This window comes from Ilyonectria robusta (assembly GCF_021365365.1).
Source record: "Ilyonectria robusta strain PMI_751 chromosome Unknown BGZ61scaffold_35, whole genome shotgun sequence".
Classification (NCBI taxonomy): domain Eukaryota; kingdom Fungi; phylum Ascomycota; class Sordariomycetes; order Hypocreales; family Nectriaceae; genus Ilyonectria; species Ilyonectria robusta.
The window spans coordinates 205,595-230,449 of record NW_025764469.1 but is presented as its reverse complement, the minus strand read 5'-3'; the positions used below and the strand labels follow the sequence as shown (position 1 = coordinate 230,449).

The 24,855-nt window shown below is 51.8% G+C and overlaps 10 protein-coding genes across 10 annotated transcripts; 3 read left to right on the top strand and 7 right to left on the bottom strand.

Annotated features, from left to right (window-relative positions):
• Positions 1-1,171: 1,171 nt before the first annotated feature.
• On the top strand, positions 1,172-1,474 carry BGZ61DRAFT_368857 (uncharacterized protein; the record flags this gene model as incomplete). Its single annotated transcript, XM_046241918.1, has 1 exon — positions 1,172-1,474. The coding sequence occupies one exon, from the start codon at positions 1,172-1,174 to the stop codon at positions 1,472-1,474; it is 303 nt and encodes a 100-aa protein (XP_046096392.1).
• Positions 1,475-1,805: 331 nt separating this feature from the next.
• BGZ61DRAFT_485293 (Alpha/beta hydrolase family-domain-containing protein) lies at positions 1,806-2,893 on the bottom strand (the record flags this gene model as incomplete). Its single annotated transcript, XM_046249693.1, has 4 exons — positions 1,806-2,150; positions 2,252-2,556; positions 2,742-2,790; positions 2,855-2,893. 4 exons carry the CDS (start codon positions 2,891-2,893, stop codon positions 1,806-1,808), a joined length of 738 nt encoding a protein of 245 aa, XP_046096391.1.
• Positions 2,894-6,055: 3,162 nt separating this feature from the next.
• BGZ61DRAFT_463625 (uncharacterized protein) lies at positions 6,056-6,507 on the top strand. Its single transcript, XM_046247421.1, has one exon. It carries the CDS (start codon positions 6,117-6,119, stop codon positions 6,309-6,311), a length of 195 nt encoding a protein of 64 aa, XP_046096390.1. The 5' UTR covers positions 6,056-6,116; the 3' UTR covers positions 6,312-6,507.
• A 328-nt stretch (positions 6,508-6,835) lies between these two features.
• BGZ61DRAFT_539587 (uncharacterized protein) lies at positions 6,836-7,058 on the bottom strand (the record flags this gene model as incomplete). The annotated part of the gene is made up of 2 exons (XM_046254807.1): positions 6,836-6,846; positions 6,917-7,058. 2 exons carry the CDS (start codon positions 7,056-7,058, stop codon positions 6,836-6,838), a joined length of 153 nt encoding a protein of 50 aa, XP_046096389.1.
• A 2,045-nt stretch (positions 7,059-9,103) lies between these two features.
• BGZ61DRAFT_463621 (uncharacterized protein) lies at positions 9,104-9,974 on the bottom strand (the record flags this gene model as incomplete). Its single annotated transcript, XM_046247420.1, has 1 exon — positions 9,104-9,974. A coding segment is annotated over exon 1 (584 nt), but the record flags the coding sequence as incomplete, so codon positions are not given.
• BGZ61DRAFT_147797 (uncharacterized protein) lies at positions 9,894-10,816 on the bottom strand. Its single transcript, XM_046237330.1, has one exon. It carries the CDS (start codon positions 10,799-10,801, stop codon positions 10,100-10,102), a length of 702 nt encoding a protein of 233 aa, XP_046096387.1. The 5' UTR covers positions 10,802-10,816; the 3' UTR covers positions 9,894-10,099.
• Positions 10,817-11,571: 755 nt separating this feature from the next.
• On the top strand, positions 11,572-12,685 carry BGZ61DRAFT_147792 (Caleosin). The gene is made up of 3 exons (XM_046237329.1): positions 11,572-11,764; positions 11,823-12,124; positions 12,251-12,685. Exons 1-3 carry the CDS (start codon positions 11,699-11,701, stop codon positions 12,504-12,506), a joined length of 624 nt encoding a protein of 207 aa, XP_046096386.1. The 5' UTR covers positions 11,572-11,698; the 3' UTR covers positions 12,507-12,685.
• Positions 12,686-14,798: 2,113 nt separating this feature from the next.
• BGZ61DRAFT_368629 (uncharacterized protein) lies at positions 14,799-16,432 on the bottom strand (the record flags this gene model as incomplete). Its single annotated transcript, XM_046241907.1, has 4 exons — positions 14,799-15,288; positions 15,392-15,725; positions 15,908-15,930; positions 16,197-16,432. The coding sequence occupies 4 exons, from the start codon at positions 16,430-16,432 to the stop codon at positions 14,799-14,801; spliced, it is 1,083 nt and encodes a 360-aa protein (XP_046096385.1).
• Positions 16,433-18,885: 2,453 nt separating this feature from the next.
• Positions 18,886-20,656, bottom strand: BGZ61DRAFT_499448 (uncharacterized protein; the record flags this gene model as incomplete). The annotated part of the gene is made up of 3 exons (XM_046251405.1): positions 18,886-18,959; positions 19,799-20,035; positions 20,083-20,656. 3 exons carry the CDS (start codon positions 20,654-20,656, stop codon positions 18,886-18,888), a joined length of 885 nt encoding a protein of 294 aa, XP_046096384.1.
• Positions 20,657-22,923: 2,267 nt separating this feature from the next.
• Positions 22,924-23,859, bottom strand: BGZ61DRAFT_463611 (uncharacterized protein). Its single transcript, XM_046247419.1, has one exon. The coding sequence runs from the start codon at positions 23,696-23,698 to the stop codon at positions 23,222-23,224; it is 477 nt and encodes a 158-aa protein (XP_046096383.1). The 5' UTR covers positions 23,699-23,859; the 3' UTR covers positions 22,924-23,221.
• Positions 23,860-24,855: the final 996 nt, after the last annotated feature.

Here is a 24,855-nt window from a genome sequence, read left to right as displayed (position 1 = left end):
GGAGTCGCAGACTACCAGTCTCACTATTAGTGCGAGATGATTGTGCGCACGGGTCAGCGGTCATTGAGGCGAGCCTAATTGGGAAATTGAAGTGGGGGTCTAGATTTTGGCGCGTTTTCACGTCCATATAGGCTCACCAACTGTGCTGTTGCTCCACTGAAAACGCTGGATGACAGGCGGTCCAAGCGGTCCAGGCAGCCTAGCCCATTTGAACCGCCAATTCGGAGCACTGAGAGTATATACGGGGAACGGCCTCAAGTAGTCTTTGAATTTTACACTAATAGTGCAGACCATGATTTGCACTATGGTTTAGTGTGAAAGTGACAGACGAACTAACAGTGCAGTGTGGGCCTTGCAGGCACACTGGTAGTTTAGTGTGGTCGTTTCAACGCACTGGTGGTTTAGTGTCGCCCAGTCACACGCACTAAAGGAGCAGTTTGGGGTGTCCACACGCACTATTTACACTATTAGGAGCACTGCGCGAGGGAGACGAATACCGAATTTCCCATGTGTTGGTCCCCTGCCTATAGAGTCAGACTCATGCTGTCCCGTCCTTGGAACATAACGTTACCATTTGGTGTAGAGAGGCTTGGTTGGCATCGTCAACGAAGTCGATCCTAGTAGGTAATAAGACTTTGGACAAGACCCAGTATCTGCCACAAAAGCAGGTGTTAGAGCAATCAAGCCATCATTAGAGCCTTCCAGTTGTCGAGCTCTTCGAAATCCGGCATCTTTCGTTGTCGGAGTTGTCATTCGAGGCTTTGACATCAGATGAGACTGAGTCGTCTCCGGTTTGTATTGCAGGCAAAGTTATTCTTATGGAAAATGTCGGTAAAAGCCTGGCTGCTGAGTGCTGCCTAAGTGAATTGGCAAGGCCTTTTTCAGGTGGTTAGCCTGCCTGAATCGTGTAACAGACTCATGGGCATCACCAGATCCTGATTTGTTCGGTTCCGACTTCGGGAGTCAATAGAACCTTTTGCTGCGTAGCCCAGTGGTTGACATCGGGCGTGTGTGGCTGAAACACTCATCGAATTGCGAATTAGCGTACGAAGACGTCCCACCAGAGTCGATCGTCCCGTAGCCCAAAATCGGTATGCAAAGTCCTGGAGAACCAGGCTCGAAACGGTAATTGGAATGTCGGCCAATCCTACGAAACAGTTACTCCTAGGGGATGCAACGCCTTGCAGCAGAGGTGATGGTATGCAGTATCTGGGATCAAGCATATGGCTCGGATCACCGAGCCATCGGAACCAAGTTCGATTCACTGGTCACAAGGGTGGGGCCCGAACCAAGGCTTGTGTTCAAACACGCGAACTGGGAGGGAATCAGGAGAACAGTCCAAGACGGGACTAAGTGGCTCCTACCTCCCAGCAACATTGAAGAATTCCATAACGCCCTCATCTCCTTGGTGGATGGGGCTGTACGCACCCACACACCACTTGCAGAGCCTTCGCCGTACGTGAAACAGTGGTAGACGCAGGAACTCGCAGAGTTAAGAGAGGATTACACCTGTTGGAGGAACGCTGCGAGGACCGCTCAGAAGAGTAGGCCAATGCGACCCGGACCTGGAAAGGAAGGCTAAACATGCGAAAAAGGTGTTATTCGACACTTGCCACGGACAAAAGAAGAAGCACTGGACGGAATTCCTCTCTGACCACGGTAAAAAGCACTTGGTCTAAGCGTTGGACATTCCCGTTATGATCTCAAATCTGAAGAGTCAAGATCATCATCCTTCGTACTTCCCCCCCCCCCGGGGCGCTGGCCCTCCTCTACACGACCACCACAGGCCTGTCACTGACTCGATCTCAAGCCTTAATCTTCTCCTGACCCACCTTCGCGGCATACTCTAAACCATCGACAACCTCCTGGGCCTGCGACAAGAACGGTGAGTGGCTGGCCTTGGAGTGAAAGCTGGCAGCATTCGGCCCGAGCAAAGCTGCCATTCCCTGCTGCACCGGCAGCGGCAGAGCCTGGTCGGCGTCACAGAAGAAGAACATGCTGTCGATGTCATGCCAGGGCTCATATGTGACGGCGTCAGTGAAAACCGGGGCCGACTGGTGCTTCAGCGCGACAATGGCCTTTTTCTGAGCCTCCGGTTCCAAGTCGTGATAGAACACGACCTCAGGCGTGTCGGCGTGGACGTAATTACCCTTGAGAGTCACGAGTCAGCGGCAAACTCTTGTTCCAATTTCAAATGTGACCTATAACCCCCCGGGGGGGATGGTTTCATTAGGGTGAGAGGGACCCTTACATCAAACTTCATCCACGGCAAAAACTGCCCACCCAGCATGTCCTTGATGCTCTTGCCCAGCGGCGTCACGAAAGCTGCCAGATAGACAAACATGATGACGCCACCACTCTGGCCCTGCTTCGCCCGCTGCTTGTAGCCCAAACCCTCGACAGCATTGGCGCCAACCAGCCCACCGTACGAATGCACGACGAGCACGATCGTCGTCCCCTCATCGGCGAGGCGCTGAAGCGCCGCCCGCACCGCCGCGGCGTCGTCGGCGAGGCCCTTGGTAGGCGGCTCGGCCGCGACGGAGGGGTAGCTGCAGACTTCTCAACAAGCAGTCAGTTATCAAGCAGTACTGATTACTGATTGATACTGATATGATATCAGTATCAGTAAGCTCCTAATCAATCAATCAGTAATCAGTAACGCACGTGACCAGGTTATATCTGGCTTCCAAATTATGTGGCCTGGCTGCCTGCTGCAGAGTCCGAATTCAAGTACTACGCACTCGACGCTCCGACGCGTGGTGTGCAATTAGTGAATCTTCCGATGTTCTGCTAAGATATGTTAGCGGGTACAGCCGTAGCACTGTGTTCATCTATAGTAAACGAGGTATCTTACAACCGAAACCATCGTCCTGACAAAAGTCCAGAATTGCATTCTTTCTCTATGTTCAACGGCAGCCTAATTTTATAACTTTGAATGGACTATCTGGCTGGTTTCCAAGAAGAGTATTTGTAACGTGAGAGACGGCGAAGTGCATATTATCTGGGTGGTGAAACCCAAGGCCATTGAGTTAAGAGATACCCACTCCACCATTATAAATACGCGGGATGCGCGGTAGCCCCTATCTGGCGCATATAGGGTAAGTTGGCTCACGTAACATACTCTCGAGCAAAACAATCGAGATGCCAATAAACAAACTGGTCTCTTCCTGAGAATCACATTCGTACAAGTTAAAGTATAGTCACGGAATTTCTCTTGCTGAGACCTTCCGTATGGTATCAATTCCCATCATGGTTAAAGATATATTTCCAAGTTGTCGTTTTGTAGTCGAGAAAGCCATGGGTATGACGCAGCATACTGACCCCGTTGTCACCATCAGATATGTCCCGACCCAAAGCACAGGTTAAGTCAAGTAGGGTTCCGTTTTTGACCGTCAAAAACTGTTTTTGACCGTCAAATTCCTAAAGGGGGTTTTTGGCGGTAATTTACGTCAAAAACCCTCCCATTTTAGGCTTAGTGCGTAGCCATATTAGGATTAGTTGGTGTACGGAATAGGTTTAGTGCGTTAAATAACCGATGCAGCGCACAAATTATCACCAAATTCCCTTCTGCGTTCTGTTCCTTCAGAGCGTTCCTTTAGTGCTACGAACTACCTTCATTGTAAGCTTCGGAATCGGCTTAGTCCACTTAGCACTGATAAGGTCACTTTCATCTATATGAACAGTCGGGTGCTAAAGAGGCTCAAGACAGTCAAAGATAATCCGGCAGAACCGATGACTGTCAAAAACTGGGAGACAGTTGATGTTGCTCGGCTGATAAAGATAGAAAACGCCTTCCAAGACTCTATTGTTGTCGATGGTTGGGGTTGGGAAGAGACCGATTTGGAAAATAGTGGAGATGAAATAGACATTGGCCAATGAGAGGTTTTTGACATGTAAAATACCTCGAGGTTTCTGACGTCAAAAACCTTGGTCAGATAGGTAAATTACCGTTCGGTAAATTACCTCGACGGAACCCTAAAGTCAAGTCCAGTTCGCTTGAAAGCTGTTTGTCTCTCAAGTATTTTCTCTACTCTCACCATCCCAATTCATATCGCTTTATTTATTGACGAAGACGAAGACAAAGAGTCCAAGCGGTCGGTATCAGGGACCTGCGCCCAAACCAAAATACACGCCTGGACGGATGTACTAGCGACTTTGCAGGTCCCCTGCAGACCTTGACGTGGAGGCTCAACGTCCATGGCCCACCATTCACCCTTACGAGTACGTACGCAAGCTCAGTAACGAGCTCAATATCAATTCTAATCAAACGCCAGAATGGCGCGAGAAGAACGCGAAGCTGACGCGGGTGGGACAGGGCAGCTGCGAGACGAAGGTTTTTCGAGTTTGACTCAAGGAGATGATGCCCTTCAGCGCCCGATCATTGGCCAGCGGGCCGTTAGGAGGGCCAAACGGTGACGTTGAAGGCGGGGTCCAAGTCATGGACGCGGTGGTGGTGTGCTGATTGAAATAGATTGTCTCTTTGCACACAACTTGAAGGACTTCAATAGCTTGCACTTGTAACGCATGAATAAACACCAAGCGTCAATATGCCTACCGGGTCGTCTCTATTTGTAGGGGACGTTGAATACGAAGAATTAAGCTCGCCAGCTCCAGAATCAAGCATCTCCGCAGCCGTGCGGCCTCATTCACAGCAATCATTTTTCTCCACGTCCTCCTCCGCTTCTTCCGTGTCTAAGCCTCAATCTCAGTCGAAGAAACGTAAACTCCGCGCGCCAGAAACCTGGAAGCACTTCCGCGTGCCCCAAGGAGACGAAGAGACACACCAGAATAACCAGAGACTCTGGTATTGTCAACACTGTCACAATCCGCCATGGCGTACAGTCTCCACTACAAGCGCCAAACGGCATATGCGAAGTGGCCACTGTATTATCATTGACGATGAAGAAAGGCCACCAAGAAGGCACTTCAACAGTCTCTTGAAGTAGCATTTACACGTGTCGAAGAGAAGAACCGAAACCTAGTATCCCGTGACGAACAATCGATACTACGGAATGCGATCCAACTTGACGCATTCTACGAGGCTCAGATCCAACTTATCACAAGCCGGCGGCTCCCATTCAGCTGTGTCTCTTGGCCGGAATACCAAGCACTTCTCTGCGCAGTTAACCCAAGAGCTGAAGAGTTCCTTATTCAGTCAGGCAATACAGTAGTGGCTCATATTGAGCTGTCATACGTCATACATCGCGAGAATATCAAAGCTCAATTACAGGCGGCAAAGTCACAAGTCCACTTCAGCATCGATCTATGGTCATCACCGCATCGCAAGGGATTTCTCGGAATATGTGGGCAATGGGTTGATGAGCACTATGAACTCCGTGAGGCCTTATTAGGTCTACCGAACGTACAGCACAGTCACTCCGGAGAGACAATGTCACGGCACTTGCTGGACACCATACGGTATTTCAATATCGCAGGCAACATTGGCTACTTTACGTCAGATAACGCTAGCTCCAATGACACTTGCATGCGAGCTTTGTCAACGGCATTGGCGAACGAATATGGCATTGGATTCGACCCCATTGATCGCCGCGTTCGATGTGGAGGCCATATTATCAATCTGTGCCTCCAGGCGTTTCTCTTCGCCTCCAGCAAAGAGGCACTCAATGCTGCCATTGAAGAGGCAGATAGCAACGTAAATACCACAGTTGTTGAGTCTCTACAGGCGAAATTGCAGCAGAAGAGTAGCAAGGGCAAGCAGCGAAATGTGCCGGAGGATCGATCCGGATGGCGCTCGATGGGCCCCCTTGGCAAACTACACAATATCGCCGTGTTTATACAAAGTTCTACAATACACAGCGATGCTTGGGAGCGCCTGGCAGGCCGTGTACTCGGCATTGACAATGCAACCAGGTGGAATTCATGGTACATGTTGCTTCGTACTGCACTCGAGAAGAAAGACAAACTTATGGTCTTTCAACAAGATCATCATAAAGCCTTGGGCGACGATAGTCTCACACAGGATAACTGGGATGTCCTCAGATTGACGGCGGACTTCCTCCAACCGTTCTGGCAGGCTACGCAGGCTCAGCAGAAGAAGTGGTCGTCGTTAGATCAGCTACTTTACCACATGGATATCCTGCTCAAGCATTTCGAAGATGCTAAGGTATATACTAGTTGCGACCTTATTTAGCCTTATGGTACTAACTATTTATAGAAGACGTACGCCGATCATCAACGCCTTATCCACTCTATCCACATGGGCTGGTTTGTGCTTGATAAGTACTACTTTAAGACCGATGAGACGCCTGTATATTCCGCGGCATTGCTTCTCCACCCATCAAAGCGATTGAAGTACCTCCGCCAGAACTGGCACGTTGATTGGCATGACAGTGCAATCAATAAGGCTAGGCAGATCTGGAGTCAGTACAAAGATCTCCCTGTTACCACTTCTCCGGAGGAGGCTTCGGAGATCCAGATGACAGCGTACGATAAACTGGCGCAGTCGCTCGATGTGACGGAGGCATATGACGACGAGGATGAGCTGGAGAAGTTTATTAATGGTTCTCCATGCAAGATCGCAGTTACTCCGCTTGCCTGGTGGAGCAGAGAAGAGCAACGGATCGAATACCCCCGGCTACATAAGATGGCTATTAACGTACTTTCGATTCCGCCTATGTCGGATAAGGCGGAACGTGTCTTTTCAGGGGCTCGGCGTACTGTTTCGTATGACCGTGCACGCCTCGGGGCGGAGAACATTGAGATGACAGAGTGTATTGGGAACTGGAACAAGAATGACCTCATTCGGAAGGTGCACGTACTACCAAATGATGACAATTAGGCTGAAGATCGTTGCAACAGCAGCATGTCTTGCCACTTACTGATAAGCTAATCAATCAGTATCAGTAAACATAGTAATCAATCAATCAGTATCAGTATAGGCCTTATCAATCAGTACTGCTTGTTGAGAAGTCTGGGTAGCTGACGGCCTCCGTGGACCAACCGCGGGCGTGGAGGGCGTCGCGGACGACGTCAAAGCAATCGGGCGTATGCCAGGCGCCCGGCGCGAAGACGATGGTTGGCTTGCTGGTGGTGACCATGGTGAGGGGGTGGCGTTGCGACGAATGTGACGAGTCTCGAGCTGAAAAGTGAGTATCCTGGGGATCGACAATAAGAGAGAACATGTTTAGGAATATATATGGGGAATGAAGATGGGTGGCTGTAACGGCAGCCGTTAAAGCCCCACATGTTCCCGAGTCATGGCCTGCGACAAATCAAAAACTGGACGATCTGTCCTGCTTCTGTAGGTCCCCCGCAACTTGCGGCGCAGAAGTCTGCATGCCGGGCTCGAGTATCCAAACAGATCGGCCATAGTAGTGATCCGGGTTCGGGAGATGAGCTCCCCCTGAATGGTGGAATCAGGGATAAGAACAACCTGGACATGGAGATCCAATGGCAGGGTCAGACATCGAACGAATGGGAATCGAATCGATAGATTCATTCGATGCCAAGTCTTACGAATGTCGAATCGAATTTCTTGGCGTTCGATCAAAAATCGATCGATTCGGTCGAACAGGGCTACGCGATGTACGGAAACATGGCAGGGGGCAGGTTTAGCGTGATTGATTGACGCGTTAAGAGGCCACTGGCGCGATCCTCCGACGCGACGAGCGCAATTCGTTCATCGCCGGCCACGGTCCGGTGCTAGTGCTAAGATATGTTAGCTAGTACACCCACGCCCCCCGACTTGCCTATAGCATGGCAGGTACCCCACAACTACATCCATCATCCCGACAACAACCCACGATCAGGTGCTTTATAGAAATCCGACGGTAACCCATTTTGTAGCTTGGAATGAGACATCGATTCGATTTCCATGAGGAGTAAATGTTGTGTGGGAGACGTTGAAGTACGAGTTATCTGCGTAAAATCCAACTTCCGAAGTTAGGGGAGTACTAGGGCCCTCATATAAAGTAGGGGAGTACTAGGGCCCTCATATAAAGTAGGTGAGACACGTGGTAGCCTCTAACGCAGAGGTATAGGGTAGGCCCATCCCAGTAGCATGCTGCCATAGGCGAGACTAACGCATCCAAAAGATGCCGATTTTCAGCGGAGTCAAAAGGAATGCAAATACAAAAATAGCGCCTCTATATTTCTCTCACCGACAACTTTCTATTAGTCAATTTTGATATGATTAGATGAATCTTTTCCAATTTAGAGCTTTCTTATATTGACAAAAATGGGACTCATACCAGCAATCGTCGGGTACATGGCAGACGCCCTCTCTCGAGACATCTATCCGCATGCGCGAGAAGCCGCCGCTGCATCAGCCAGAACTCGCACTGATCTCTCCCCAGTACGTGGGATGTCGCGCATCGCATCGCTGTCGAGTCATATCTTCATCAAATCCCCGATTCAACACGTGCATCATTCATGTATGGACGCATCCATGCACGCCATATCCCCGTCAATTGTCAAGTTGGATGAGGACAGGGAAATCGCCGGACGCCAGACTGAGCACATTAAGTACATTTTGGCCCGGCACCTTCATTGTTTGCCCGCCGCTTGTTTGCCTGCCTGTTTGTTAGTGTGTGCTTGTTGGTAGCATTTTGTATGCTTGGCAGTGAGGGGCGGGAGCTGATCCTCTCCGTGATGGACGAAGCCCGGTTATGGGACTCTGGATTCTCTAGCCCTAGATGGATCGCGTATTTCGGCTACAGACGATAGCCTCGAGCTGCTGGCTGTGCGCGGCACGTAGCAAATTCTGCAAACTGGACAAGTGTCACGGCGTGATCCCGTCATCTAATGATCGTTCCAGCTGCTTCCAGAGAAGTTGAAGCCATTCAGCGTGATTGACTGGATGGCGGGTGCGAGTGCAAGCATGGGTTTGGTATGGGGGCGGCTGCGGTTGCGGTCACAGCCGTCCCGTTTGCAGTGAAGTGCCACGTTAGGGCATACTGGATCAAGAAAACCTCCACTGACGGGCCCTAGAAGGCATTTCTGCGTGCAGTACTTCCGGTCTTGTTCGCCGCCTCCGCGTGGCCGTTGGGCCAGAATCCGCTGACTGCGTCGAGCGCCCTGCCCTCCGCCATGTGATCGCCGTTCCGCCGGGCTGGGAGTATCCGGTGGATTGGGCGCCGACTCGTCATCGGATGATTCCGATGGATCCTTTAACGTTTCCTTTTCGACTTGATCAGCTCGATCAGGTCGGCGTCTCTTCCCGCGGAGGAGGTACGGTGATCGGTCGACGCCCTCGTAAGTGGTGGGTTTGTAAGCGGGTGAGCTGTCTGATGCCCGTCTTTCGCTTTCTGGAATTGACCGATGTGTCGTTTCAAAGTCTTCTGCCCACTTGCTCAAGTCAAGGGTAGCCTGTCGACGCTCCTCCTGCCCGTGCATCCGCCGTTCTCCTGGTGGGCCGAGGGCCATGAGGCTGAAAGCTAGATACTGACCCACGGCCGTACAGACGTGGAAGTGATTTGGATGGGCGGACACCTCGGGGCCGGGTTCTGCTAGGTGGTAATACAACGTTTCCGGTTCCTCCCAGTCGACCCTGAGAAACACGATCGCTTCGCCAGTGGTCAGAAGACCATACACAAGGCCGCCCTCAATCATATATTGATAGGTCTGCGTGCTGGAAATCGTCGTTCTCATCTCGGCCACCTTCAAGAGATACGCCGGATGGTATTTCTGAAGTCTTTTGTTTGCGAGCTTGGGCCTGATCGTCACCATAATCGGCTGCTCGACAAAATAAGTTCGCTCAAGGTGCCGTGACCATTGCCGGCTGGTGGGCCTTCATCGTTGGTCAATCGCTCGTCCTTTGGTCGCGCCTTCATCTTGTCCTCCAGAGTCGGCTTGTCCTTCGCAGTGTTCTCGCAATGATTATTGTCGACGCCATCGTCATACTTATTCCCCTTTTTCTTGGCACGACTTGGGACATGACTTTTGAAAGAGCCCTCCGTACATTCAGTGGAATCTTCGATACCCCACTTAGCCAATCCCCCCTAGCCCCGACAAGACATCTCTGGGCTATTATGTGGCCTTCCATGAGGACCAGGAAAGGCAACTTGAACTGTATTTGTTCCATTCAGTTCGTATACTCCCGTCACTCGTTGGGCATGAAACGGCAGCACTACTGCCGACATCAGTGAAACCCCCATTGCGATTCCCAAACCATTCCAACCACCGGCTGGGGCTGTGGCCCTGAGCTACCAAAAACACCCTGGTCGCATCTGGACAGGGAGGGCACATTTGAAATAGATTGGCTTGGCGCCGGGAGTGGTTCTTTTTGGAACGGCTCTAATACCATATCAAACAAATCATCTCCGACTTCCGACGACCTTGAGCCTTGCTGAAAAGGGTCGGTCCATGTTGGCGGGGCACTTTCCATCTCAGGCGTTTGGATGCTCAAGGAATCTGTTCCACTTGTTCTGCTGCCGCTTGAGCCCCTGTGGTGTGGAGGTGTGAGTCCGCCAGAGAGTTGAAAGGCCGAAGAGCAAGATAAGAGGCCATCGACGGACTTTCTCGCTTCGTTTGCAATGTATTTCTGCATGAGAACGCAGTTGCGTTCGAGGATGCGCCGTCGTCGGGGGTCCCTAGGAAGATCCTCGTCGTCATTGCTCTCCCCCTTTTGCTTTCGACGTGCCTTTGCAGGCTCTTTAGGTTCGACTTTGGGTTTCCGGCCTCGTTTTCTTGGTTTCGGTACATCCGAAACGAGTGCGGAGGCACCGGTTTCTGACAGGCTTGTACTTTCTTGCGATTTCCGTCGGTTTCGGGGTCGTTGATAGGCCATGTGGCTTCGAGATGCGGGGGAAGATGTGCTGATGCGAAAAGGTGGAGGGGTCATCAGGCAACCCGCCACAATTCAGGCACCAACCAACCCCCTCCCTCAGCTGGTTAGGCCATTATTGGCCAGTACATCGTCCCATGATACGGACTCTAGGAACTTCCGAGCAGCGAAAGGCATATTTGCCACTTCCACCATGACGCGTGACGTCAAACCAGTCTCAGCAGTCTATTCACTTCTATTAGCAATCGTGAAGCCGCCTCCAATGTTTTGTAGACGCCAAAACGCTGTCTGGCTATCGGGTTAGGGGCAGGTTAGGCATCGCTCAGAAAACAGACACATCATGGCCGTAGCCTGCGCTCAATGGCACATGAAAAATTCGAAGGCCATTATATCCTGGCACAATAGTTGGTCCAAACTCAAGAAAACGTCATGTGAGTAGTGCCCCCGAGGAGGACCAATAACATGCCGTTCAGGAGGCATGAGGCGGCGAAGGTACACTGCCCAGCCCCTCCACATTCCCGCCAAATTGATCAAGAGCAATGCCGTCTTCCATAACCTCTTGAACTGGTCGGTTCCCAGCTTGCGCATGTGAATGTGGCATTCTAACTGTCAGGGTTGATTCCTCGCACCAATGAACTGATCTGAAGCAGAGTCTGGTCCGTATTTTAAAGTTTTCTTGGCTGCACGCACAGTCAATTATACCAATTAAATTGTGAAAGTCAAAGGACACTTGCTCACACTTACGTATTCAACTGGTCATCTTCCAATAATCTTGTGACTTTTTTTTAGCGGATATGAACCTTCCACCACCAGGCATTTACAGTCTACGTAAACGTAGAATCATGTGAAAATACATTGGCTGTTATTTCTTGAGAATACCCATCTCAAACTCGTTGAAAATAATTTCAAAACCAGTTTCTCAGCTTCGCACTCGATTGCCCCGAAGAGTCACAGATGGCGGACTATGAAAATCCTGTTACAACCTCAAAAGCCAACCTTAACGGCACAGCTTTACAAAGGGTCGTTTCCCCAAGTCCCATATCCACGCTCCAAGTGTTTCGCTAACATTGCTAGACAGCACCTCCGCTTCTTCTCCCGCTCTACCACCCAAACTGATCTCATCTACCCCTGGGAAATATACGCCTCCTTCCGAGCCCTTGGTTTCAACACTCTCATTTCCCTTGTCTCTGTTCTCGATTTTACAGTACATGTAGGATATCCTACAAGCGAGGATTTAGTCCCGATAGGCTGGGTAGTGAAGGGGTGCCCGGTAAACGCGAAGAATATTGCGAGAGCAAAGCATGGCAGTGATACAGGAAGTTATGATCGTAACGGCGAGTTCGATGAGGCATCTTTCGAAAGGATTTGGAAGTTTGATATGTGAGTCATTTACTTTTCATGAAGGTGTAATCGCTTATATACCTTTTCTCTGAGCTTTATTTTACTAACGTCAAATCCGCCGACGATCTTAAAATCTAATAACTAATGTCTTCTCCGGATCTATAGGGACAAGAAAGGTGGCCTGTTCTTCTCCGAAATAATCAAGATGTGCGTTGCAAACAGAAACGTTTTTGATGTTGCAGGCTTTTTGTTCCAGCTCTTCCTCTGGGGCTCTTTATGGCTGTTGGCGGCTGATGAGGAAGGGGTTTTGAGGATGGAGGATGTGAGACGCCAATACGATGGAAGTCTTTTCTATGAGATCGAGGAGAGGAGGCGGAAAGGGGAGAGGCTGCCATTGTGGAGGGGAGGAGCTTTATGGTGAACCAGTTTTGAGTATGCCTTAGGCTCCAAAGCCCCGGGTGATTGACGGTGATGGCAGACGACCATGGTGATGATCCACGGGAGGATCCCCACCTCATTCATCTTTCTATTTGTCAGAGAGCCATCACAAGTGTTCTACTTTTTTCATCATCCAAGTTGATAAATGACAAGCAAAACGATTCTCCTCACGGCGATCAATAGGGGGACGGGTACCCGTCCTTCTAAAATTGGACGGGCCCGTCCCAGTTACTGTATTCGGCATCGCCCCCTCCGTTGTCGGACTGTCCATCGCGTCGTGTTCAAAGTATGACTCGACTCGATATCCAGTTTGCATGTCTGCAAATTCAACTAGAGCCGTCCCAAAATTATGAAGCTTTAGGCGCCTTGAACTAAATTGTGCTCTCATGGATTCGACACAAAATCGAAAACCGGTTTCGTTCGCCGACGACTGCCTCCCACCTGAAGGCGAATATGAGTCACGGGACGCCCTATTCCAAGCGATCAACGCTTGGGCAGCGACAAGGGGCTACGCATTCATAACTGGAAGGTCAACCAAGGAGAAAACCGGCAGGCAAACGATAACATATATGTGTGATCGTCGCCGCAACCATCCCGTTGTTCAAAAAGAGCGTCGACGGAAAACAACGACTCGAACAACTGGTTGCGAATTCTCGGTATTAGGGAAAGAGTCTCGAGACAAGAGTACCTGGATTCTACGGCATCGTTCTGACTGTCAAACGAATTCCGCCCCAGCCGAGGAGGCGTCCCGACCAACTTGGGCACCATTGTTGTGTATATAACTGGGACCTTCGTCCTCTTGACTTGAGCAGTGAGTAAGGCCAAAAATTGACTCTCAATAACCCTCACATGCATGGCATCTTCCTACTCACTTTGACAGTCGCCACGGTACTAAACGTCCCAACAATTGCCTGTGCTCCCGCTTTCTGAACCCTGTTGATCGGTCCTTTGAGTCTGTCTTTGACCCGATGCATCCACACTTCTTGATGGTATCTTGGGGTTCAGAATGAGCAGTGGATGTACCATCGGGTGCCCAAATATCCAAAGCAGGGTGCCCATGTATCAGTCGCCGTCGGGACCCGCGAGTTCTTAAGTCACGGGGCCCCGCGAACCTAGGCGCCGCCCAGGAGAAGGGAATGCGGCAGTAAACTTTGCTAAAGGCGAAAAGACAGCTATTAAGGAAAGCCAGAATTGACCCCTCCATCTTAATCACACACGCAAGCCATCCTTCGTCTGGATCTGACTCTTCAGGACGTTTGCCGTATGAAACTTAAAATAACTCGAGGTTTCGGCCACGTGTCCTCCCATATTTGCAGGCGTATCGCGGCTGGCAGCTGGGAAAACTTGAGAAAGGTTTGATCGAGCACGTACCCCCCTACCCCTACCGAGGCTCGCCGCCAACCGATGGACGGGCCACAGGTGCCAGATGATTGATGGGAATGGCGATGGGAATTTTTGGAATGGGACGCAGTTCGGTCGCGCTCGTCTGAGGCGGCGTACAAAGAAAGGAAGCTCAAGATGGCAGACACGATCAGATCGCGGCGTGAAGATGAGGAATGCGACTGAAGTAACCGTGAAGAATGGGAGGCAATAAGTCATCCCTGGTGGACGGATCAAGACCAGCAGGGACCCAGACGCTTCCAAGGACTCAAAGTCAAGCGCGACCACAGATGAACCATGATCTGCTCTCGCACCTCGACGTTGTCGGTGTTGGCAGGTCAGGGAATTCGTCTACTGCAGCAAGGGCTGAGCCACTCCCTCCCCAGATATCAGATATCAAGGCCAGCGACAAAGGAGCCGTCGCAGGCGGGAGAGACAATCGGCCGCATCAAGGGCCGCGGCATCCCACACAAGATCTGCCAATGGCCGGCTCAGCAGGAACGCCACCAATAGCAGGCTTGTTTTTATGTGTGCCGCGCAATGGCGAGCTTAAACGTTGCCCCCAACTCGCATGACGTGGTCACAATCTTAGGGTAGAGAGATCGCGAGAAATTTATAAATAAGGGTCTAGATCTAGTGAGATAGGGCAATGAAGAACATGATTTCATTAATCTTGCATTCATTCTCATGACGTAGCAGGCACTGCGAAAGCTCGTCCAACAGTTGACCCAACACACGACTTCGCGACGTCGGCGGAGCCCCTTCACCTGCGCTCGACATGCCGCTTGTCAACTTGGCTGCAGCACGATTACGACGGTATCGGCTCGCGAGGTCTGGAAGAAGACAATCCGCGCTTGTCCACATCAATCATTTACTTCTTATCTGCCATCTGCTTCTACCTTAGCGGTCTTTCGTCATCGTCGTCCTTCCTTGCCGATCCGTTCTCGTCGAAGCTATCTGCAACACTACATGTGCTTTCCCCATGATTGCTTGTCGCAGCGTCGACGTCGATGCGATTGTCTTCCGTGGTATAAATAGCCACCCCCACTTGCAAGCTTGAAGATGAAGATTCGCCAAGAAACCCCGTGTCCCTCTTCGTCTTTGACCGGCCATTGAACGCAGCTGGTCCTTCCTGCAACTCGATAGATACTACATCAACTCCGCGAACAGTACGAATTCCATCCGTGGAGACTCTTGTCCTGCTATACGTGGACATGAGGTTTTTACTTGGAACGCTTCCCTGTCGCGCTGTCTCAAGGTTGCCAAAAGTGTTGTTGGAGGTGACACCACATTGTCGTTGTCTGGCAATTTTCCCTATCAAGTCTGCCATTGACATCTCGATCTTGAGCTTGACTATGTAGGCGAAGGGATGAAATTGCATGTAACTGAAATCATAGTTAGGAGTGTCTCCCATTATCTATTCCGCTTTTCCTCGTGAAAAGTTTGTCGGTTCATGCGATGTAGGGTAATATAATGGAGTTGACTTACACGAACGTGTTATGCAAGCTCATCATAGATATAATAAGGACATCCATGCTGAGGGAGAATCCGACGATGCACATATTGAACTTGACCAGACTCTTATACTTGATTAGGCCATTTGCCACCAGGTTCCGTTGAACAACGCGAATGAAATAGAAATTGAGTGCTCCGTCGACAAGTAGGTAGATCCCCTTCTCGATACGGTCCCACCACTCGTTTATCCAGATATATTTCTCTGAGATCTGGAGACGGGCGGGGATCCAAATATTATAGACCGAGATATTAACGGCGGTGATTAAGACCGCAACACCGACCTTAAGACGGTATGCCGTTTTCCGATCTGCGAGTAGGATAGAGCAACGATTAATGATAATTTGGAGAAGAAATTGAACCTAACATGGTTAGAATCATTGATAAACTTCGGAAGGGTAAGTGGAGCATACTTACTTGAAGTGCCCATGTAGTAACTACAGAGGTTATTATCGTTCTCTTGGCGACTTAAGGTGCTTATAGACTGCTTACGAATGCAAAAGTAGAACGCGAAACTAGATGATTCAATCTTTAGTACCTCCTTCAAACACATCACCAAGAGATCCCTCCTCGCACTCTCAACTGCCCTTACCAGCAGGTGTCGATTGCCATGTCGCCATGTTCGATTACCAGCAGGGTCAGCATTTCCAGCATTACCTTGACTATCCAGATATGTTCGACCTATTGCACCAATAGGAAACGTGGGCTGTGCGAGGAGGAATCATCTAACACACAGGGGATCAACGCTTACCTCGGGGGGATTATGCCTTTCAAGTGCAACCAACAGATAATGCTGAAGATGAGGCATACAAGAATCTCGAGCCAGATCATCCAGATATAGGCACTGCGGAATACGAGAAGGCCGCGTCTCTCGTAAATACGTTTTGTTTGCTTCATGGCTGTCCAGGTGGTGAGCCATCCAAAGCCAATCGTGAAGCCCCAGGCCAGCGAAGCAAGAGCAAGGTCATCTTCGGTGACCTCTTGGGGGACAAAATGGGGAGAGAGAAGTGTGATCATTATGAACCAAGTATGGGTTGACATCAACTGAGAATGACCATAAGTTAGCCAGATTCTAGTTCCATTCAGAAGAGGCGTCACAATTTAAATGAAGGACGATAATGATTAAGATAGGTATCCTTGCCTATGGTATTGGTGTATGATCAGCCGCCAGTCAATAGCTTAAGCCACAGGAGCTAAAGTCCAGCCCTCGTACGGATCTAGTGACAAAGCACTGACTTGAGTACGCCGTGACGCCCGCAAGCATCCCCGGCCTCTGCACAGATTGGCTGGAATTCAAGCCTTCCTCCCCCCTGCCTGAATATCGCCCACCATTAACAGCACAGGGGGCTTCGGTACCTGAAGGCGACTCCGGTTAGAAAGCTTCTCGAGCTTCATCGAGCTTCACCAAGCTTCCAGAGAACACGGCCTTGCCGAAGGTCTGGATGCGGCACCGACGTTGCTTGTGGAGTGGCGTAGCGTTTGGCGCCACGCTAAAGCCAACTTGTATTTCTGGGAAACTCCGGGAGGGAAGTGTGGCGTAACCCGGGCTAAGTGATCAACATAGAATGCTGAATGACTTTCAGGTTGAAGCATCACGATAGGACTAGCGCTCTAGGGTTAGAGGCTGGAGTGGTTGAGTGTCGCGAGATTGGATGCGATTCCTAGTAGATCTGACGATACCTTCAAGTTAGCATAACATCTCGTCGGGTCCTTCCTCTGTACATTTCAGCACCTAATGTGCAATCTCCAGCCTGGTAGCCCCCGTCGTCGAGAAGAAAATTAAGAATGAGCAAACCGCCGACCATTGCTATGGAGAGAGCGATGAGCGCCAGGCTGTCGGTGTAGTTCCTGATTTCCGCGGCGCGAAAGAATCAATGTCTTAGACAGGCGTTGCGAGAAGTCATTTGCTAGAATAGCTACTCCACGAATCAATCCTAACGCGCCGCGAGCCGCTGATATCCAGACGTCATGCAAGCGTGACATCTTCTGCTCTTAGCGCTTGAGAGACGAAAACCTTGTGGGTGGGTCATGAGTCGTAATATCGTGAGTCACGGTCGCTTCATAGGAATGAAGCATTCAGAGGACAAAAGTTGAAAGGGGCGAGCCAGGTGGCGCTGTTCCGTTCGCATTCCAGGAGGGCGCAGTGCGGGGAAGCGGGTACTGGGGCTGCTACACTGTGATCGACGCTCTCCTTCCATGATGCCTTTTGGATGCCACTTTGTGGCTTGCGGAAGGCCGGTACATCGCCCCGGCGGAGCTTCCCGTGCAGGGGAGTGAAGTTTGTGTTTGCGCTACTGTCCGTTCCACCGCATTCTGCTGTTGGGCCGCTGGGTGTCGGGTATGGTCCTGAGTTAGTGACGAACTGTGGCGAGAAGACAGTGTTTCTAGCACTGATGAGAATCCTCGTCCATCAACTTTCGTTATGTTACGTGGAGATCAAGCCGTTGCCGTTGTCTCTATGTCATAGTACGCAGCTCGAATTTCCGCGCAGAAAGGCCGAGGCCATTTCTACCGCCGAATTCTTCCGCTGATTGGAAGCCCCTTTGCAAGAGGGTACCTTTCTGTCATGTTCATCCGTGCTATAAATGGGCATGTTTCTCCGTCAACCCATATCATTCTTGGTTGTCCGGGCTACGCGGGGCTGACACTCGGTGGCGTCAGCTGGCTTTTGGGGTAGGCGATCTCACTCTTCAGCAACTGACAGAAGTTCGGGCTGGAGCCATCCACCTATTCTGCGGTATTTCCCGGCAGGAAAACAAACGCGCTCCCGCACTTGGTCTCAGTCGGCAACTTGTGTCCCAATGTGCCTTGTGACTCTCACTTTCATCGGGGGTCCTGGGTGCACGGATCAGCCGGAGGAGTCTGACGAAAAGGGGAATACGGGCAACGGCAAACATCATGATCGACAGCATCTATCCAGCCAGGATAGCACTAAAATCGCTTTTGTCGAGGGGATTAACTTAAAATCCAGTAATGCTCCGGCGCACAGACAAGCCACGCTACGGACTTGGCCCAATACTTCAGCAGACTAGACACTTGGTCGAACAATGGTGCACCACGGAGACCGTCATTGGTTCCGCGATCCCGCCATAATGCGGGGTGTGCCAGCTGACGTGTGAGTGATTACGGCATTCGGCACTTTGCCAGGGGATGATCCGCAGGCAGAGGGTGAATAGATGGAGCTTGGTAGGAGAGTGAGAATTAGAGTGAGAATTAGAGTGAGAATGAGAGGAAGAAGGAGAGGCAACGTAAAGTAAGTGGTTGACGGTTCAGTTGTGCAGCTGGCTCTGCCCCTAGGGGCAGCGGTCCGTGCGCACGTCAAGGTCAGGTCAGCTGAGAAAGAGTGAGGGAGAGGTAAGGGAAGTAAGGGTGGTAAGGTGAGTGCATGTAACAGGAGACGCAAACCGGAGCGGTTTGCCCAAAAGGGCCTTGAGGAACGAAGTCAAGGACGAAATTTGTCTAGACCGAAGTCAGGATGAAGATTCCATTCGTTGATATGACCAGCTGGTGATGGAAGTTTGGACCATCGGTGCCAGGGGTGAGACTTTAAATCCACGGGTACCCGTGAACCTATTGGCTCCCCTTTTCCCCTTTCCTTTTATCCGTAATGCTAGCCTATTACTAGGTCGAACGTAAGGCTTGATTAGTCCTGAATGAGCCAGGGAGCCGTTCTGGAAGACTTCCCAGCCTTAAAAATTGCCTCCGATAGCTCTTTCGATCCTCGAGCCAGGCCAGGGTGGACGAGACGAAGCCGTTCTGATTCGCAGCGGCGTTGGTCGCCGACACGCCCACCGGGCTGACTACCTCAATGACGGCCTTAGTGGCGAGGGTATACAGCCATAACCCTGAGGCTTGCTTGACCTCGATGGCACGGTCTTGGTAGTTCCCGGTGTCGACGCATGCCTGGCCGTATTCGGAGAATCAACTGTATAGTCCGGCACTGTAGATGAAGATGTCCGATGAACCGATGATCGGACAGCCCAGGACATGGCGCATCTCTTGGACGAGGGGGCGCAATCTTCGAACGTCGGGTCGCTGGGGAAGCCGCCCGGGACGAAGGGCGCCGGAGCCGGGCACCGGCTGGAAGTACGGGGTCTCGGTCTGGATCATACTCAGGAAGACCTCTTTGGCGTTGGAGAACTGATATTGGTAGAGGACATTATGCTCTGATGCCGCGCCCCAGAGCCCAAGTCGGTCTTTGACTCTCCACTAGGATACCGCGACTGACGTAGATGTTAGCCCATGCCTATCGGCCAATCTCATCAGATACCTTCTCACCTTTCCTGGCCGCTTCCACTGCCAGCGGGATTGTTAACCATGAAAAATCGCAACATCAACCATCCTGTTCTGCCGCCGGTTTGGTACGGGTTCAGCCCTGATTACATTCCACATCTTGTCGAATAACAGGGCCAGGCTGATCAACGGACTCGGTTACCATCCTTGTCGTGCTTGTCGTAGATGGCTGTGTATCCGCGCGCGGGGCCTTGGCAATCTTGACCAACTTTCCGAGGATAGCGAACTCCAACTTCAGCTTAATACTGTAAACCATCGGCTTGATTGTGACTTGGACTGCGTAGTAACCCGCATATTGAATGCCGATGACGGATGCGTCCAGGACGACTATGATGACGTTGATGATGAGGAGTTGCCGTAAGATGATCTGGGACTGACGGCCGGGGCGAAAATTTTAACGGTTTCCCAAATGTATATCGTTGATAATATTATCTCCTGCACGCAGAATACGATCAGCTGTATTCGCTCCATGGTATCATATCCTTTGACAAAGGGCGCAGGGGGGTTTGGCGAATTCGTGCAGAACTGGAGGACCGAAGTAGGGATATGAAGGACGATGGCGTCGATCATAATCATCCACAGAGCAGCCCGTAGGATCTTTTCGCTGTGGGCGACCAGGTGAAGCCGCGACCATAGAACCATAGATTGACCTGTAACCATTCCAACCCAGCTCACATCCACTATGGCGATATTGAGAAAGCCGATCCGAGAGAGGTGGAACAATTTCAAGAGAAAAGCAAGGGCGTGTAGAATAATACTGAAAGAGGCGACAAGTAAACACCAGAAATAACGCCCTCTGTATCTTTTGAATGTTGCAAAAATAAGCACGAGAAGTTCCAGAGAGTTGTAGAACGCGACCGCGATGAAGGCGGCAAACATGCACAGCTGCGCAATACTACCGCCTGTATACGCTCCCGTAAGGCCTCCGGAATCGGCAGAGGGCGACATGGTGATGGATGCAGTGAATGAGAACTAAGAAGACAGAAGGAAGGTCATCCCTATCTTATTTCTAAGACGAATTCGGGGCTCTCGAAGGGAACAGCACACTCGAGAAGATGTGGCTGGCTTATGGCAAGGTTTGGGCAATTGCTGCGTAACACACCGCCAGTCGAATCAACTCAAAACGGTGGCGCGCGTTGGTACGGAGTAGTGGAGGGGTGACGGAAATGCCGCCGAATTGCCAAGCGTGGCGTTAAGCATCATTGGTGCCCGCCATGCCTAGAGAGGACCTACGACAGCCCAGTCAAATGCAAGAAGTTGCAAACCGCAAGCGGTGCGCCCAAAAATACAGAGCCAGCCCGATAACGGCACAATCGGCCACGGTTCGGCAGTTATGCATAGCACGCTGAACCGTTCCTCAGTCCGGGGCAGCGGTCCCTCGACAAACGTCCGGTCCGGCCCGTCGACATCGTTCTAAGAGGCAGGGAGGCAGCTAGTCGAGTCGTTCACGCTCAACAAGAGGCAGAGCATCGCCCTCCGATTTATATACCGCCAATTCGACCGGGTACGTCGCGACCAGCAAAGGACACCTCAGCTCTACTAATTCGTCGGCGGCGAGGGCAGCACCGGGAAATTACGGGTCTAAGGATGCGACGGCGCGCGGAGTCCGGCGCGCCGTTATCGACGGGATCGTAGCGTCCGCCTCGACGGGCCTCCGAATCGAAGGGCAGACCACGGCAGAGTGGCAAGAGACATAGCTGCTGATCTTCGACGAGGTCAGCCTATTGGGCGTACGCACGCGATATGCCGTGCAGCCGTGGACGAATAGCTCCGCTGGCTTCGTGAGTCCCTTCGGCGGCATCGAGGCGGCCCTTTTCTGCGGGGACTTCCATTAGTTTCGACCGGTGCAGGAGAGGTCGATCCTCCTCCCGAGCTCGATTATTCCGTAGGAGGGAGACGATCGCTTCGGCCCGGAGCAGAGGCGGCAACACGACAAGGCTCACACCCTCTGGAAGAAACTCACGACGGTGGTCATACTAAACGAATAAGTTCGAAAGATCCACGACTGAAGGGGCTGCTGACTCGGATCCGACGAGGAATACAAGACCAGTCCGACGTCGACATGCTGAACAGCACGTGCTACCGGGAAGGCAGGCGGATCCCGTGGGAGTCGGGCATCACGGTGGTGACGCCGCTGAACAGGAACCGCTGGAACCTGAACATTGAGGCGACACTCGCCTCCAGAGGCAATGGCAGGCCCCACTCCGTATCTTCGATTCCGAGCACAAGAGGAAAGACGGCCAACCGACGGAGGAGGAAGCCCTCATGATGTTAGGCCAGGGCGACGACAGCGCCATCCTGGTGCCAGACGTCTTCATATTCGTTCCCGGCATGCCCGTCATCGTGAACCACAACACCCACCAAGGTCTAAAGCTGGTCAACGGTGCCAGCTATACGGCAGTGGAAGTCGTTCTCGACAAGGCGCACCCGGGCCATCCGATCGACGCCGATATCGTGCTCCACTTCGGCCCGCCGGCGGGGATCGCGCTGGCATCGGAGACGACGAGAGACTTCCGCTTCGTCGGTATGCCTCCCGGTACGATCCTCCTGACGCCCATGAGTATCAAAATAGAGCGCCAGAGAAAGCGGCCATGGCAGCAACACGACGTCTCCCGCAGGGGGCTGCCATGCGCACCGGCGTTTGCGTGTACAGACTACAAGGTGCAGAGCAAGACATTAGACTGAGTGGCACTCGAACTTCGGGGAACGAGGACGACGACCATCGACGGCGAGGCGGTTCTTACGCAATGCGACCCATACAGCCTGTACGTGCAGCTGTCGCGGTGCAGGACGCTCGACGGCATCATGCTCCTGTCCAAGGCGCGAGAGCGTGACTTGGTGGGGAACACGGTGCCGGCGGAGATGGCCCAGGCTGAGCAGATGCTGGAGCAGTTGAGCGAAGAGACGATTAGGGAAGCGGAATCATGGGCCTGGTCGGAAGAAATTTGAATTGACCTTTCCGAACTCAAGAGTACGCATTTCTTCCTGGATCCACCTGGGAGCCCAACATACATAAGCCCGAGCTCCTCTTTAAGCACGGCATCCACGTACTTGCGATGTTCGGAAGAATTTGCGAAGCTGCTTGTGTTGCGAAGCACCGGAGTTTGTTGGAGGGAAGATGCTAGCGCTGGGGGTGGCGGGGTGGATTCGGTGACTGCGTTGCAGTGGTCCCAGATAAGCGCATCGTCTGGATCTCCGGCGAGGGAGAGCGTTCCCTTCGTGCGCCGAAAGAATCGCGGTCCTCCTCGATCTGATTGAGCTGTGATCCTCGAGACAAGTCTCCCGCTATCTGTGGCACAGCAGGGGCTGGTCCATCGGGGGTAGGAGGGATTCGACTCGTACATGAGACCATCGATTTGGGCCGTCCTAATGAAAAAGCTTGTTCGACGTCAGTTCTCAGACCCAGGCCGGCTGGATTTTGTTCGAGTGAATCACATGGTTCTGACCCCGAGTCTTGAGACATGGAACGGAAGTAATTTGACCGGCCCTGGACGATCAGGGGACTCTCCACCGTCAACGGCGGTAGCCTGCTGAATCTGTTACCCTCCTTGGTGCTCTCTTGCAACTGTTTCGCGAGGATGCGGCTCTGCAGGACAAATGCGTCCAGCGGGGAAAATTCAGGGAGTACCTCTCCGGCGACATGCAGGCAGGGCGACCGCAAAGGCCGTGGCGAAGTCGAGCCGGTCGAGTTCTGTGAATTGGACCACAGGTCCAACAAATTTGGGGGCATCGCCATAGTTCCTTTGTTTTTGTAGCGCTAAGCGTCGTAGCCGATTGATCCCATTCAGATAGTGGCGATGGATGAGGTTTCCAGAAAACCAGGTTCTCACAAGGTCTCGATTGAGCTCGAATTTGACATTGGCTCGAAGGTGTCTCGGTCGGGTGTGTTGTCACCCCCTTTGTTGGCTGTTGCCAGGAGCTCAGGAAGTCGATAAGCGAATGGGGCGACAATTTCCTGCGAGTGTTGCGATGGTGAGGTGTGCCGCGCATAAAGCGATGAGGTCAGGTCGGACCCATCTAAACACAGTGGCTAGATAGAGCAACCACTAATGTGAGAATGGTTCGAGATGGTCAGTTAAGAGTGATGTTGCCGTGATGGTCGTCCAAGAGTTGGCACGCGCTGGCAAACGAGGCGCAGATTGGGAGCGAGGATCGGCAACAGTAGCGGGCGTGGGTTGTTGGGCACATTTGTTGCGCCCCAACGTTTGTGGCGGCGTCAACTCCCCGAATTCGAAAGGAAGCCATTGAGAGCATGCAGGAGGTCATTGCTGCAGGGCATCGCATTGAAGCAAAAATATCCTCACTCTATCCGTCGCGACCCGCTCACCTCCTTCAGGCGCATCCTCCCCGCATCGGCCAGGGCAAACGCTGACCCTGTACAGACGTACGGATGGCGCTTTCAAAAGTTGTTGCTCAAGAAAAAGCAACGATTTTAAGGCAGCCAATCAGAAGAAAGCTGGGTACATGGAGTACTTCATTTATTTTAAAGCTCGTGCAAGCTCATGAGTTTTAGCGGACGAGAGAAGGCTGCCTGGCCAACGATGTATCTCAAGTAACCGATGGAGGCGTGCCAGATGTCGAGACGGCGTCAGAGGCAGTCTTCCGCAGATGTACCGAAGGCGACAATCCACTCTTGAAGGAGGGGAGGAGCGGATGACCAGCAGGAGCAAAAGAGGGCAACGTGCTGACTTGGTTTGGCACAAGTAATCCCGAAGTTTGAAGCGTTCGCAGGCGGCCGCATTTCGACCCCGGCACATCGACGAAGCTGTTGGCGCAGCCATAGACACCTCTGCAAAGTTCCACAGGCAAGCGCAGTATGGATATCGGCTTCGTCAACAGCGACATCATATACAAGCCTGAGTCTGAGGAGGGTTCCAGATATCGTGTGTGTTCCAGGACCGGTGTGCCCGCCTCGTGTATTCATCAATCGAACTATTGAGCTCCAACTGACCGGGCGTAAATCCAACCTCATTCCTTCCAGGCTATACCTTGTTCTTTTCTGTATGAACTTCGTCCCCGTTCCACGGGTGTCCTCCTTTTCCGGCGAGCGTAAAAGGACTGTCTATCGACTCCTCGTTGTCTCTCCCGCCCATCAGTCTCAAGTAAGCTGCCTCGGCATCTTCGCTACACGGATAGGTCATCTCGCA